This window comes from Dama dama, chromosome X (genome assembly GCF_033118175.1).
Source record: "Dama dama isolate Ldn47 chromosome X, ASM3311817v1, whole genome shotgun sequence".
Classification (NCBI taxonomy): Eukaryota; Metazoa; Chordata; class Mammalia; order Artiodactyla; family Cervidae; genus Dama; species Dama dama.
The window spans coordinates 123,628,695-123,643,674 of NC_083714.1; the positions used below are offsets into that span (position 1 = coordinate 123,628,695).

The 14,980-nt window shown below is 41.4% G+C and overlaps 1 protein-coding gene across 1 annotated transcript; it reads right to left on the reverse strand.

Moving 5' to 3' along the window:
• Positions 1-13,688: 13,688 nt before the first annotated feature.
• LOC133052866 (melanoma-associated antigen B3-like) lies at positions 13,689-14,669 on the reverse strand. Its single transcript, XM_061137690.1, has one exon. The coding sequence runs from the start codon at positions 14,667-14,669 to the stop codon at positions 13,689-13,691; it is 981 nt and encodes a 326-aa protein (XP_060993673.1).
• Positions 14,670-14,980: the final 311 nt, after the last annotated feature.

Genomic DNA, 14,980 nt, shown 5'->3' on the forward strand with positions numbered 1-14,980 from the left:
ATTACTGGCTTGATTGCTCTCTTCCCCTTTTGACTCTCCTTTTTCTCCACCGGGTCGCCTCTATCTCCTCCCTCCCCCTTCTCTTCTCTACCCAACTCTGTGAATCTTTTTGTGTGTTCTAGGCTGTGGAGAACACTTAGGGAACTGATTACTGGCTGGAACTGTCTTTCTCCTTTTGATTCCCCCTTTTATCCTCCTGGCCACCTCTGTCTCCTTCCTCCCTCTTTTCTTCTCTGTGTAAATCTATTAACATCTCTGAGGGACCCAGACTGTGGAGAGCACATAGGGAAGTGATTACTGGCTAGCTTGTGCTCTCCCCTTTTGAAACCCTCTCTTCTCCTCCTGGTCACCTCTATCTCCCTCTTCCCTCTTCTCTTCTCCATGTAACTCTGTGTACCTCTCCAGGTGTCCCTCACTGTGGAGAAACTTTTCACCATTAACCTAGATGTTTTATCATTGGTTCTGTATAGATGGAGGAGTCTTGAGGCTACTGTAAGAATAAGACTGAAAACCAGAGACAGGAGGCTTAAGTCCAAATCCTGACAACACCAGAGAACTCCTGACTCCAAGGAACATTAATTGATAGGAGCTCATCAAAAGCCTCCATACCTACACTGAAACCAAGCACCACCCAAGAGCCAACAAGTTCCAGAGCAAGACATGCCATGCATATTCTCAAGCAGCGCAGGAACATAGCCCTGAGCTTCAATATACAGGCTGCCCAGTCACACCAAACTCACTAACATCTCAAAACTCACTACTGGACACCACACTCCAGAGAGAAGAAATACAGCTTCACCCACTAGAACACTGACACAAGCTTCCCTAACCAGGAAACCGTGACAATCCACCCATCCAACCCCACCCACAGAGAGGAGCCTCCCAAATAAAGAGGAACCACAAATTGCCAGAATACAGAAAGGCCACCCCAAACACAGCAATATAAACAAGATGAAAAGGCAGAGAAATACTCAGCAGCTAAATGAACAGGATAAATGCCCACAAAACCAAACAAAAGAGGAAGAGATAGGGAATCTACCTGATAAAGAATTCCAAATAGTGATAGTGAAAATGATCCAAAATCTTGAAAAAAAAAATGGAGTTACAGATCAATAGTCTGGAGACAAGGATTGAGAAGATTCAAGAAATGTTTAACAAGGACCTAGAAGAAATAAAAAGAGTCAATACATAATGAATAATGCAATAAATGAGATAAAAAACACTCTGGAGGGAAACAACAGTAGAATAACAGAGGCAGACGATAGGATAAGTGAGGCAGAAGATAGAATGGTAGAAATAAATGAAGCAGAGAGGAAAAAAGAAAAAAGAATCAAAAGAAATGAGGACAACCTCAGAGACCTCTGGGACAATGTTAAACACCTCACCACTCGAATCACAGAAGTCCCAGAAGAAGACAAAAAGAAAGACCATGAGAAAATACTTGATGAGATAATAGTTGAAAACTTCCCTAAAATGGGGAAGGAAATAGTCACCCAAGTCCAAGAAACCCAGAGAGTCCCAAACAGGATAAACCCAAGGTGAAACATCACAAGACACATATTAATCAAATTAACAAAGATCAAACACAAAGAACAAATATTAAAAGCAGCAAGGGTAAAACAACAAATAACACACAAGGAGACTCTATTAAAGATAACAGCTGATCTATCAGTAGAAACTCTTCAGGCCAGAAGGGAATGGCAGGACATACTTAAAGTAATGAAAGAGAGTAATCTACAACCCAGATTACTGTACCCAGCAAGGATCTCATTCAGATATGAAGGAGAAATCAAAAGCTTTACAGACAAGCAAAACCTCAGAGAATTCAGCACCACCAAACCAGTTCTTCAACAAATGCTAAAGGATCTTCTCTAGACAGGAAACACAGAAAGGGCGTATAAACTCGAACCCCAAACAACAAAGTAAATGGCGATGGGACCATACTTATCAATAATTACCTTAAATGTAAATGGGTTGAATGCCCCAACCAAAAGACATAGACTGGCTGAATGGATACAAAACAAGACCCCTATATATGTTGTCTACAAGAGGCCCACCTCGAAACAAGGGACACATACAGACTGAAAGTGAAGGGCTGGAAAAGATATTCCATGCAAATAGAGACCAAAAGAAAGCAGGAGTAGCGATACTCATATCAGATAAAATAGACTTTAAACTAACGACTGTGAAAAGAGACAAAGAAGGACACTACATAATGATCAAAGGATCAACCCAGGAAGATATAATAATTACAAATATATGTGCACCCAACATGGGAGCACCGCAATATGTAAGACAAATGCTAAAAAGTATGAAAGGGGAAATTAACAGTAACACAATAATAGTGGGAGATTTTAATATCCCACTCACATCTATGGATAGATCAACTAAACAGAAAATTAACAAGGAAACACAAACTTTAAATGATACAGTAGACCAGCTAGACCTAATTGATATCTATAGGACATTTCACCCTCCAAAAATGAATTTCACCTTTTTCTCAAGTGCACACAGAAACTTCTCCAGGATAGATCACATCCTGGGCCATAAATCTAGCCTTGGTAATTTCAAGAAAATTGAAATCATTCCAAGCATCTTTTCTGACCACAATGCAGTAAGATTAGATGTCAGTTACAGGAGAAAAACTATTAAAAATTCCAACATATGGAGGCTGAACAACACGCTGTTGAATAACCAACAAATCACAGAAGAAATCAAAAAAGAAATCAAAATATGCACAGAAATGAATGGAAATGAAAACACAACAACCCAAAACCCATGGGACACTGTAAAAGCAGTGCTAAGGGGAAGGTTCACAGCAATACAGGCTTACCTAAAGAAATAAGAAAAAAGTCAAATAAATAACCTAACTCTACACCAAAAGTAAAAGAGGAGAGTTGGAAAAGTTGGCTTAAAGCTCAACATTTAGAAAACGAAGATCATGGCATCTGGTCCCATCACTTCATGAGAAATATCCATCCGAAATCACCGCAGATGGTGATTGCAGCCATGAAATAAAAAAATGCTTAATCCTTGGAAGGAAAGTTATGACCAACCTAGACAGCATATTAAAAAGCAGAGACATTACATTGCCAACAAAGGTCTGTCTAGTCAAGGCTATAGTTTTTCCAGTGGTCATGTAGGATGTGAGAGTTGGATTGTGAAGAAAGCTGAGCACCTAAAAATTGATGCTTTTGAATTGTGGTGTTGGAGAAGACTCTTGAGAGTCCCTTGGACTACAAGGAGATCCAATCAGTCCATCCTAAAAGAGATCAGTCTTGGGTGTTCATTGGAAGGACTGATGCTGAAGCTGAAACTCCAATACTTTGGCCACCTCATGCGAAGAGTTGACTCATTGGAAAAGTCCTTGATGCTGGGAGGGATTGGGGACAGGAGGAGAAGGGGACGACAGAGGATGAGATGGCTGGATGGTATCACCGACTCGATGGATATGAGTTTGAGTAAGCTCCGGGAGTTGGTGATGGACAGGGAGGCCTGGCGTGCTGCGATTCATGGGGTCTCAAAGAGTCAGACATGACTGAGAAACTGAACTGAACACCAAAAGCAACTAGAAAAGAAAGAAATGAAGAACCCCAGGGTTATAGAAGGAAAGAAATCTTAAAACTTAGGGCAGAAATAAATGCAAAAGAAACAAAAGAGACCATAGCAAAAATCAACATAGCCAAAAGCTGGTTCTTTGAGAAGATAAATAAAACTGACAAACCATTAGCCACACTCATCAAGAAACAAAGGGAGAAGAATCAAATCAACAAAATTAAAAATGAAAATGGAGAGATCACAACAGACAACACTGAAATACAAAGGATCATAAGAGACTACTATCAGCAACTATATGCCAATAAAATGGACAGCTTTGAAGAAATGGCAAATTCTTAGAAAAGTACAACTTTATAAAACTGAACGAGAAAGAAATAGAAGATCTTAACAGACCCATCACAAGCACAGAAATCGAAACTGTAATCAGAAATCTTCCAGCAAACAAAAGCCCAGGACCAGATGGCTTCACAGCTGAATTCTACCAAAAACTTAGAGAAGAGCTAACACCTATCTTACTCAAACTCTTCCAGAAAATTGCAGAAAAGGTAAACTTCCAAACTCATTCTATGAGGCCACCATCACTCTAATACCAAAACCAGACAAAGATGCCACAAAAAAAGAAAACTACAGGCCAATATCACTGATGAACATAGATGCAAAAATCCCTAACAAAAATCTAGCAAACAGAATCCAACAACATATAAAAAGATCATACATCATGACCAAGTGGGCTTTATCCAAGGGATGCAAGGATTCTTCAATATCTGCAAATCAATCAACATAATACACCACATTAACAAATTGAATGTTAAAAACCATATGATTATCTCAGTAGATGCAGAAAAAGCCTTTGACAAAATTCAACATCCATTTATGATTTAAAAAAAATCCAGAAAGCAGGCATAGAAGAAACATACCTCAACATAATAAAAGCTATATATGACAAACCCACAGCAAACATTATCCTCAATGGTGAAAAATTGAAAGCATTTCCCCTAAAGTCAGGAACAAGACATGGGTGCTCACTCTCACCACTACTACTCAACATAGTTTTGGAAGTTCTGGCCACAGCAATCAGAGCAGAAAAAGAAATAAAAGGAATCCAGATAGGAAAAGAAGAAGTGAAACTCTCACTGTTTGCAGATGACATGATCCTCTACAAAGAAAACCCTAAAGACTCTACCAGAAAATTACTAGAGCTAATCAGTGAAGACAGTAAAGTTGTAGGATATAAAATTAACACACAGAAATCCCTTGCATTCCTATACACTAACAATGAGAAAACAGAAAGAGAAATTAAGGAAACAATCCTATTTGCCACTGCAATGAAAAGAATAAAATACCTAGGAATATATCTACCTAAAGCTACAAAAGACGTATATATAGAAAACTACACAACACTGGTGAAAGAAATCAAAGAGGACACAAATAGATGGACAAAGATACCATGAGCATGGATTCGAAGCATCAATATAGTGAAAATGAGTATACTACCCAAAACAATCTATAGATTCAATGCAATCCCTATCAAGCCACCAACAGTATTTTTCACAGAACTAGAACAAATAATTTCACAATTTGTAGGGAAATACAAAAAACCTCGAATAGCCAAAGCAATCTTGAGAAAGAAGAATGGAACTGGAGGAATCAACCTGCCTGACTTCAAGCTCTACTACAAAGCTACAGTCATCAAGACAGTATGGTACTGTCACAAAGACAGAAATATAGATCAATGGAACAAAATAGAAAGCCCAGAGATAAATCCATGCAGCTATGGACACCTTATCTTTGACAAAGGAGGCAAGAATATGCAATGAAGAAAAGACAATCTCTTTAACAAGTGGTGGTGGGAAAACTGGTCAACCACTTGTAAAAGAATGAAACTAGAAAACTTTCTAACACCATACACAAAAATAAACTCAAAATGGATTAAAGGTCTAAACGTAAGCCCAGAAACTATAAAACTCCTAGAGGAAAACATAGGCAAAACTCTCTCTGACATAAATCACAGCAGGATCCTCAATGCACCACCTCCCAGAGTATTGGAAATAAAAGCAAAAATAAACAAATGGGCCCTAATTAAACTTAAAAGCTTCTGCACAACAAAGGAAACTATAAGCAAGGTGAAAAGACAGCCTTCTGAATGGGAGAAAATAATAGCAAATGAAGCAACTGACAAAGTTCAGTTCAATCGCTCAGTCGTGTCTGACTCTTTGCAACCCCATGAACCGCAGCATGTGAAATGAATGTGAAATGAATCGCCAGTCCAGGTTTGATGCATGAGACAGTGTGCTCAGGGCTGGTGCACTGGGATGACCCAGAGGGATAGGATAGGGAGGGAGGTGGGAGGGGGGTTCAGGATGGGGAACACATGTACACCCGTGGTGGATTCATGTCAATGTATGGCAAAACCACTACAATATTGTAAAGTAATTAGCCTCCAATTAAAATAACTTAATTTATATTAAAAAAAGATTCCATGTTTCACATAACAATCAATCAATCAACGAAATACCAACATAGAAAAAAAGTGATGGGGATCCATGAAAGAAATAATTGATAAGCTAGATTTCATTCCCTTTGAACTTCTGCTCTGTAAAAATATACCATCAAGAGAACAAGAAGATGAGCCATAGTCTGGGAGAAAATATTAACCATAGATGTATCTAATGAAGACTCTAACCTAAAATATACAAAGAACTCTTAAAAGTAATAAGAAGAAAACTAACATCTAATAAAAAATGGACAAAAGATATGAATAGATACTTCCGCAAGGAGGATAAACAGATGGCAACAAGCATATGAAAAGATGCTCTGCATCATATACCATTCAGTTCAGTTCAGTTCAGTTCAGTCACTCAGTCGTCTCCAACTCTTTGCGACCCCATGAATCGCAGCACACCAGGCCTCCCTGTCCATCACCGACTCCCGGAGCTTACTCAAACTCATATCCATCGAGTCGGTGATACCATCCAGCCATCTCATCCTCTGTCATCCCCTTCTCCTCCTGTCCCCAATCCCTCCCAGCATCAAGGACTTTTCCAATGAGTCAACTCTTTGCATGAGGTGGCCAAAGTATTGGAGTTTCAGCTTTAGCATCAGTCCTTCCAATGATCACCCAGGACTGATCTCTTTTAGGATGGACTGATTGGATCTCCTTGCAGTCCAAGGGACTCGCAAGAGTTTTCTCCAACACCACAGTTCAAAAGCATCAATTTTTTGGCACTCAGCTTTCTTCACAATCCAACTCTCACATCCATACATGACCACTGGAAAAACCATAGCCTTTACTAGACAGATCTTTGTTGGCAAAGTAATGTCTCTGCTTTTTAATATGCTATCTATGTTGGTCATAACTTTCCTTCCAAGGAGTAAGTGTCTTTTAATTAGGGGGCTGCAAATTAAAAAAACAAGCATATACCACAACATGCCTTTCAGAATGGCCAGCATCCAAAGGACTGACAACAACAAATGCTGGTAAGAATGTGAATCAACAAGAATTCTCATTCCTTGCTGGTGGTGATACAAAATGGTAGAGCCACTTTGGAGGACAGTCTGCAAGTTTCTTATTAAATTATACATATTCAACACTGCTGGTAGGAATGTAAATTGGTACACCCACTATGGAAAATAGTATCGAGGTTCCTCAAAAAATAAAAAATAATACATAATGTTGTCTGCAATTTCACTACTATCCAAAGGAATTGAAATCAGGACCTTGAAGAGAATTCTGCACTCCCATGTTCATTGCAGTACTATTAACAATAGCCAAGAGAGGGAAGTAGCCTAAGTGTCCAGGGACAGATGAATGGATAAAGATGATGTAAAATATACATACAATGGAATATCATTCAGCCTTAAAAAGAAGCTAACCTCTCCAGTTATGATAGCATGGATATAACTAGAGGAATTTATGCTACAGTGAAATAAGCCAGACAAAGAAGGACAAATACTGCATGTCATTTATATGAGGAATCTAAAATGGTCAAAGTCAAAGAAGCAGAGAATAGAGTGGTGGTTGCCAGAGGCTATGGGAGGGTGGATGGGAAGGAAATGTAGACTTAAAAAACATTCACAACCTCAAAGTTGACAGTTATGTTCTATTTGGTAGAAACGTTTAGGACTTCTACCCAGGAGGCAGCATCTGGAGTAACCCTGAGAGAACTGCTCTGGGGAAGGGAGGGAAGGAGCCAGGTTATATAGAAGTTTTGGAACAAAGGGTAGGTAGTCTGAATATCAAAAGATTATCATAAATGAAGGAAAACCAGATAACCCAAGTTGAGGAATTTAGCGCTTTTCCTTGTATGGGAAGATGCAAGAATCTGGGCTCACTGAAATCATTCCTTTGATATGAACCTCACCTATCTGTATCCTGTAGTTTTACATCTTGTGTTCCCTCAAGGCTTACCATCTGTGGGGGCTGCAACTGTTGATAAATGACAATGTTTATTCATTGATATGGCAGGCAGTGTTCCAATTCTCATTATTAATCAAAAATTACAAAGTTTAATTATACAAAATGAATAAGTTCTAGGAAACCACTATATAATATAGAGCTTACAGTTAAGAATACTCTATTGTACACTCTCTAAGAGGGCAAACACTATGGTAAATGTTCTTATCACACACAGAAAACATAAAGGGTGAGAAGGCAACTGTTAGAATAGATCAAAAAATTTACAAACAATAAATGCTGGAGAGGGTGTAGAGAAAAAGGAACATTCTTGCATTGTTGGTGGGGAATGTAAATTGAAATAGCCACTATGGAGAAGAGTATGGAGATTCCTTAAAAATTAGGAATAAAACTACCACATGACCCAACAATCCCATTATTGGGCATATACCCTTAAGAAGCCATAACTGAATAAGACACATGTACTCCAATGTTAATTGCAGCACTATTTACAATAGCTAGGACATGGAAGCAACTTAGATGTCCATTGACAGATGAATGGATAAAGAAGCCGTGGTACATATTTATACAACAGAATACTACTAAGCAATAAAAAGGAACATATTTGAGTCAGTTCTAATGTGCTGGATGAACCTAGAGCCTATTATACAGGGTGAAGTAAGTCAGAAGGAGAAATATAAATATCGTATACTCACGCATACTTACAGAATCTTGAGAGATGGTACTGATGAATGTATTTGCAGGTCAGGAATGGAGACGCAGACGTAGAGCTCAAATCATTGGTCTGTGATAACCAAGAGGGGTGGGAAGGAGTGGCAGGTGGGAGGGAGTTTCAAGTGGAAGGGGAAATATGTATACCTATGGCTGATTCGTGTTGATGTATGGCAGAAACCAACACAATATTGTAAAACAACTATACTCCAATTAAAAATAAACTTAAAAAAGGGTGAGAGGGAAATTTTGGAGGTAATGGATATGTTTATGGCATAAACTGCAGTGGTAGTCTCACAGTAGACTTAACTCCAAACTCATCAATTTGTGTACATTAAATATGTACAGGTTATTGTATGTCAATCATACTTTAATAATTTTTTAACAGACTAAACATATTCTTGGGCTTCCAAGGTGGCTCAATGGTAAAGAATCCATCTGCATTGCAGGAGACATAGGTTCGATCCCTGAGTTGGGAAGATTCCCTGGAAAAGGAAATGGTAACCCACTCCAGTATTTGTGCCTGAGAAATCCCATGGATAGAGGAGCCTGGTGGGCTATAGTCCATGAGGTCACAAAGAGTAGGACATGACTGAGTAACTAAACAACAAACATTCTCTTACCCTACAATCTAGTGGTCATGCTCCTTGGTGTTTAGCCAGACGAGCTGGAAACTTACATCCACACAAAAACCTGCATGCAGTTGTTTATAGCAGCTTAACTCATATTTTCAAAAACTTAAAAGGCAACAATGGTGTCTTTTAGTAGGTAACAGGATAAGTAATGGAATACTGTTCAGTGCTAAAAATGAATAAGTTTCCAAACCCTGAAGAGACATGGAGGAACCTTAGATGTGTATTACTAAGTAAAGAAACTAAGGTGAAAAGCCTACACACTGCATGATTCCAACCACATGACTCCTGGAAAAAAGCAGAACTACAGAAACAGTAAAAAGACCAATGGCTGCCTGGGACTGGGTGGGGGTGGGCGGAGGGAGGGATGAACAGGGCACAGAGAGGTTTTACTGTTGTGAAACTGCTCTGTATGACCTTATAGGGGTGGATGCTGTTGTTTAGTTGCTCAGTCATGTCCAATTCTTTGTGACCTCACAGATTGTAGCCTGCCAGGCTCCTCTGTTTATGGGATTTCTCAGGCAAGAACACTGGGGTGAGTTGCCTTTGTCTTCTCCAGGGGATCTTTCCATCCAGGGTTGGAACCCATGTCTCCTGCATGGGCATGTGGATTCTTTACCACTGACCCACCAGAGAAGCTCATAAGGCTAGATACAAGTCATCATCCATTTGTCTATACTCACAGAGGGTACAATACCAAGAATGAAGGTAATGCAAGTAAGTGTGCTAGGTCAGGACTTTGTTTGCTAAAGTAGCTTCCTAGATTGTAGCAAACAGCCCACTCTGCTGGGGAACATTGACAGTGGCAGAGGCTGTACACATGTCCAGGAAGAAGACATATGGGAACTCTGTACTTTCTGCTCCATTTTGCTGTGAATCTAAAACTGCTTTAAAAAAGTAAACTTAAAAAACTTTTGGGCCTGGGGTGGTGGCTCAGTCCCACATCCTTCTCTCAGGATTTCAGTCTTGAGTGCAGGGCCAGGCCCTCTTTCCCCTCTATCCAAAAGTGGGTGGGCCTCTCAACCCTCATTCAGTTTGCTTGATTTGGATGCTGGCAGAGCCCGAGGCTCCCCTCTTTTTGGATCTGAGAACACTTCCTCAGATCCAAAACGATGTGACGGTGGCATCGCTTGACCACACCTGCCATGCTATGAGTGACAACTGCATCAGGCAGGTTGAGTATGCATATGATGGTGATCCCACTAGGGGTGCTGACTCTATATCCTAAATCTGACTCAGGTGAAGGCCTAAGAGTTCCCCCTCTGCTGACCTGAGACCTCCGCCTCAAAGCAAGCTCATCACTTTTCTGTTACCCTGAGAAGGATATGAGGCCATCTCTTTCTGACATTTGCAAGGATCTGCCATGGCAACAGGGAGGATTCTGTGAGGTCTCTGCTGATATGGGCTTGGCAGGGCTGCCCTCCTTCCTCCTGGCACACCTTAGAAATATTTCTCTCTACTGACCTGAGCCGGCCAATCTCAGATATAGGTCTGCTGACCTGGGCACCCTCCAAGGCGGGAGTCACAAGTCCCTGAGAACCTGAAAGTTAAGTGAGTGATTGCTCAGGCTGAGAACTTTGCCTGGGGCATGTTGCCCTCCCCAGCCCACCTGTAAGGGCCTCTTCCTCCTGGCTCCTGTTTCTTTCTTAAAAGTCTTCCTGGGCAAGGCCACATCCTGGCAACCTCTCGACCCATTTCCCTATTGAAAACCCTTCAGAGACCAGGTTCCCGTCCCAGGAGTGATGTGACGTAGGGAAGTTGTAAGGCAAGGCAGGATGGATGTGCTGACAAAGGATAAAACACCTTCATCTACCCCTTCTCTTTACTAGCCACGCTTCACCTTTTATGGAACTTCTCTTTGAATAGTTTAAACTTCCAAAAGCAAGGGGCTGTCCAGCATGATTTTCTGGGCCCCTGATCATTTCGGTTCTGTGACTTTGGATATGCAGATGATTATATTGTCACTAAATATTACCTTTCTTTGCTTTATTCAGACTTCTCAATTATTTTGATATGCTTATTGCTGTGGTTACATATTTCCATCCAGTATTTTGGGCACAGAGTTCTTTTTATCACCTGACATACACGTTGGACCAGTCGATAAGAAGTAAGGCGAATTGAAGGAACACAAAGCTGGCCTCCAGCTAGAAGGAATGGCAAAGTGTGGGCATCAGACTTATTTAGGCCAGGAGTCTACTTCCAACTCTGTCATTTAGGAACTGTGTGAAACTGAATACCTTACCAAACTCTGCGAGCCTCAATTTCTTCATCGGTGACATGGGTTTCAGAAGTTCTGTCTCGGGGACTGAGAATAATACCTGTAAAATGCCTGGCCCATTGCCTGGCCTGTCCTGAGACTGTCAAAGATGCCAGTCCTTACTGTGATCAATTTGTCCCCTGGAGATTCAACCCACTACATTGTGGTTCAATTTTCAACCCAGGAGATGTCAAAGAATAAGCAGGGGTCTAGGGCAAAGAACCCCTATCAGGCAAAATCCTGGTTAACAAGGAAAACTAGTATATCCCATTTAAGAGTATGTCACTGAAGGTCACCATGAAGTAGACATCCTCAGTGGATGTAACACAAAGTTCCAAAATGTTTCAAGGGGCCCAAACTTACCTATCTCTCACTTGCCCTTTTTTTATAAACCACTCCCACTTTCATTCATTTAACTACCCACAAGTATCTATTCCTTGCCTATTGTTTGCCAAATTACAGTCACGATAACTTGATTAGAATGATTATTTTTTTTTAGTGGTGTGGGCTCTGGCTCCCCCAGCGAGGGCAGAGTGTGGCAGTTCAGCGGCTTCAAGGCATCATCCCACTTCAGGGGAGTGCCACCCTGATTTCTGGGAAACTCCGTGGAGAGAAGGCAATGTGAATAAAACATCTCATCTGCACAGTGTTTACCTGTACTGGAACAAGAGCACAGGGTACATTCCATGCCAGTCTCACATGATTTCTCTCTGATTTACTCACAATCCCAAAGCACAGGCAGACTCTGAAAATACTACAAGTTTGATTCTCAACCCCCAAAGGAAAGTCCAAATCACAACTGAGTCACAAGAAATTTTTGGTTTCACAGTGTTTTCATAAAATTTATGTTTACACTATACTGTAGGCTATTAAGTGGGCAATAGCATTATGCCTCAGAACAATATAGATATCTTAATTAAAAACACCCATTTGCTAAAAAAACATGCTAATCATTATCAGAGCCTTCAGTGAGTCCATCTTTTTGCTGCTGAGGGTGTGAACATTGCGAGAGGTATCAAAATGTGACAGACATGAAGTGAGCAAATGGTGTTGGAAACATGGAGCTGGAAGAATTGTTGGAAGCACAGTTGACACAAACTTTCAGTTTGTTAAAGAAAAAGAACAAAGAAAAGGAAAACAGTACCTGTGAAATACAATAAAGCAAAGTGCAACAGAGTGAGGTGTGCCTATAACTGTTAAGGGCAGTTTCCCATCCCAGGGTTTGTCTTTAAACTATGGGGCCCACCATGCGAGAACCTGGTCCCTGGTCAGGATTACCACAGCCTCATCCAACCCACCATGCCCTCAACTTATAATTACTTACCACTGAAGGACTTATATTTTCCCAAGGCCCACCACCACCTTGCATCAGGGAATTCACATTTGACTGCTGTCATGTCACCATTTTCTTTATATGACAGCTGCTTCTCGACTCTATAATTTTATGGTCATTGGCTAGATCTTTTTCTCAGCTCTCTAAGTACTAGCATGGAGCATACAGTGAGCAGAGGCTCAGTTCATGTTTGGGGAATAAATGAGCCTGTGAGCATGAGGTTGAAATTATTAGAATTTATTTCAATATTTTGAATTAACCAGGCATACATTGTTGTTTATAATTTTGTAAAACACAGAGTACAATGGATGAGGAAACCAAATACCGACCATCTTCCTTTTCCTCTATTTCTTGATCCCACATATTTTACTGCTTAACTTTTTTTGTATTTTCAAGGAAATAACATATTGCAATGCCATGTTATCTTTCACTGGCTTACTAAATAAGATGGAAGCTTCCCCATTTGCTTTACACAACCGAAAAACTCTTATCCTTAAGACCAACAAAAAATGGTTAAGTGTGACTGATGAATTTGTACACATATATGCTAGATAAGCTTTCATTTAGGAGAAACATTTGAAAAGTAGCAAGAACATAAAAACACAGATTTATCTCTCAATTCCCCATACAGAACAGGAACACCAGGGTATTTTACACTGTGAACCCTCGGTGACGTCCAGTCCTATAGTACTTGGAGCACTGTGAATACTCTCTTCAGCTACAAAGGGCAGAATTTGCCTCAACTTCACTAGGTGTGGAAGGAACTGCTGGAGGAATGCTGGGTCATCCACTGGCTTGGGCCCTCTCTTCCTCATCTTTCAAAGCCTCTTCATAACGACAGTGGAAGTCACTGGGATCCAAATGGTTAATCCTGGCCAGGAACTCCAGGACTCTCATCTTGCTCGTTTCAGCATGCGCTCTCGGGCCCCACAGGAACTCACAGCATGCTGGACTGCTGCCGGGCACTTGCCGATATTCCAAATACTTCAGCTGCACCAAATCTTGGGTGATGAGCTTCTTGGGCTCCCCAAATAAGAAGTGCCTCTTCCCAGCATAGATTTCCATCTTACCCAGGAAATTCCAGATGTCTTCCTCTGTGGCGCAGTTGCCCTTCATGAAGATCACACCCAGGAGATTCATCAGGAGACCGGTCTTGGGAAAACCCCTGCCACGGTGCACGATTCCGTTGCGGGGGAGATTCATCTTGCTGACAAGGACATAAGAATGCTTGGCAGTGTTGTCTTTCTTCACGTCAATACCAAATACCACCTCCATGCTCTCAGAAGCTCTTTTGAGGATCCTGAGGAATCGATTTTGGTACTTTTTATCGATGATCTTCAGCATATGCACTTTCGTAATGGGCTTTTTCATCTTATACATGCTTAACAGGAACTGCACCAACAGATACGTCGGCCTGGCTAGTGAGCGTTTTCTAGACCGCACGTTGGAGAGAGGGGCCTGAGGGGAATTATGTGTTTTCCCAATTTCCCCAATGGCTCTTTTGGATGATCTTGTGGAAGAAACACCTGCAGGCACAGTGGTGGTGGCCAGGGCCCCCCGAGGACGCTTGAGATGGTTACCAGACCTAGCACTGGATTTTCCTTTAGCATCAACCCCTGGACCAGGACTGGAGGAAGAGGAGTGTGCTTCCATCGTGGTGGCAGTGACCTGAGCGCCCCTCACATCCTGGGTGCCATGCTGATCCTGGCGGCGTTTCTTACAGGTGTGGGGCTTACCCTTCTTACCCCTCTTACCCCGAGGCATGGTGACTGTGGTCAGGGACAACAGGCAGGAGCACAGGTAGAACAGCACGTGATCTGGGTAGAGAGGAGAGAGGATGAGAGGATGAAGCACCTGTGGCAGGGAGGCACCACTCTGCCTTTAAGAAGGCCCACTCTGCAGGTTTCCATGCCTGCCCTGCCCTGCGAACCCAAAGGACTACTGTTCTGATTGCCCTGTCCTCTGAAAACTCTGTTGGAATAATTAAGGTGAGACTCAGGTTTCAGCCTGCCAGCCCTGCCAGCTGCCTCCTGAGGCTTGAGGAGCAATGGGCCAATCTAGTCCTTGTGGGCACC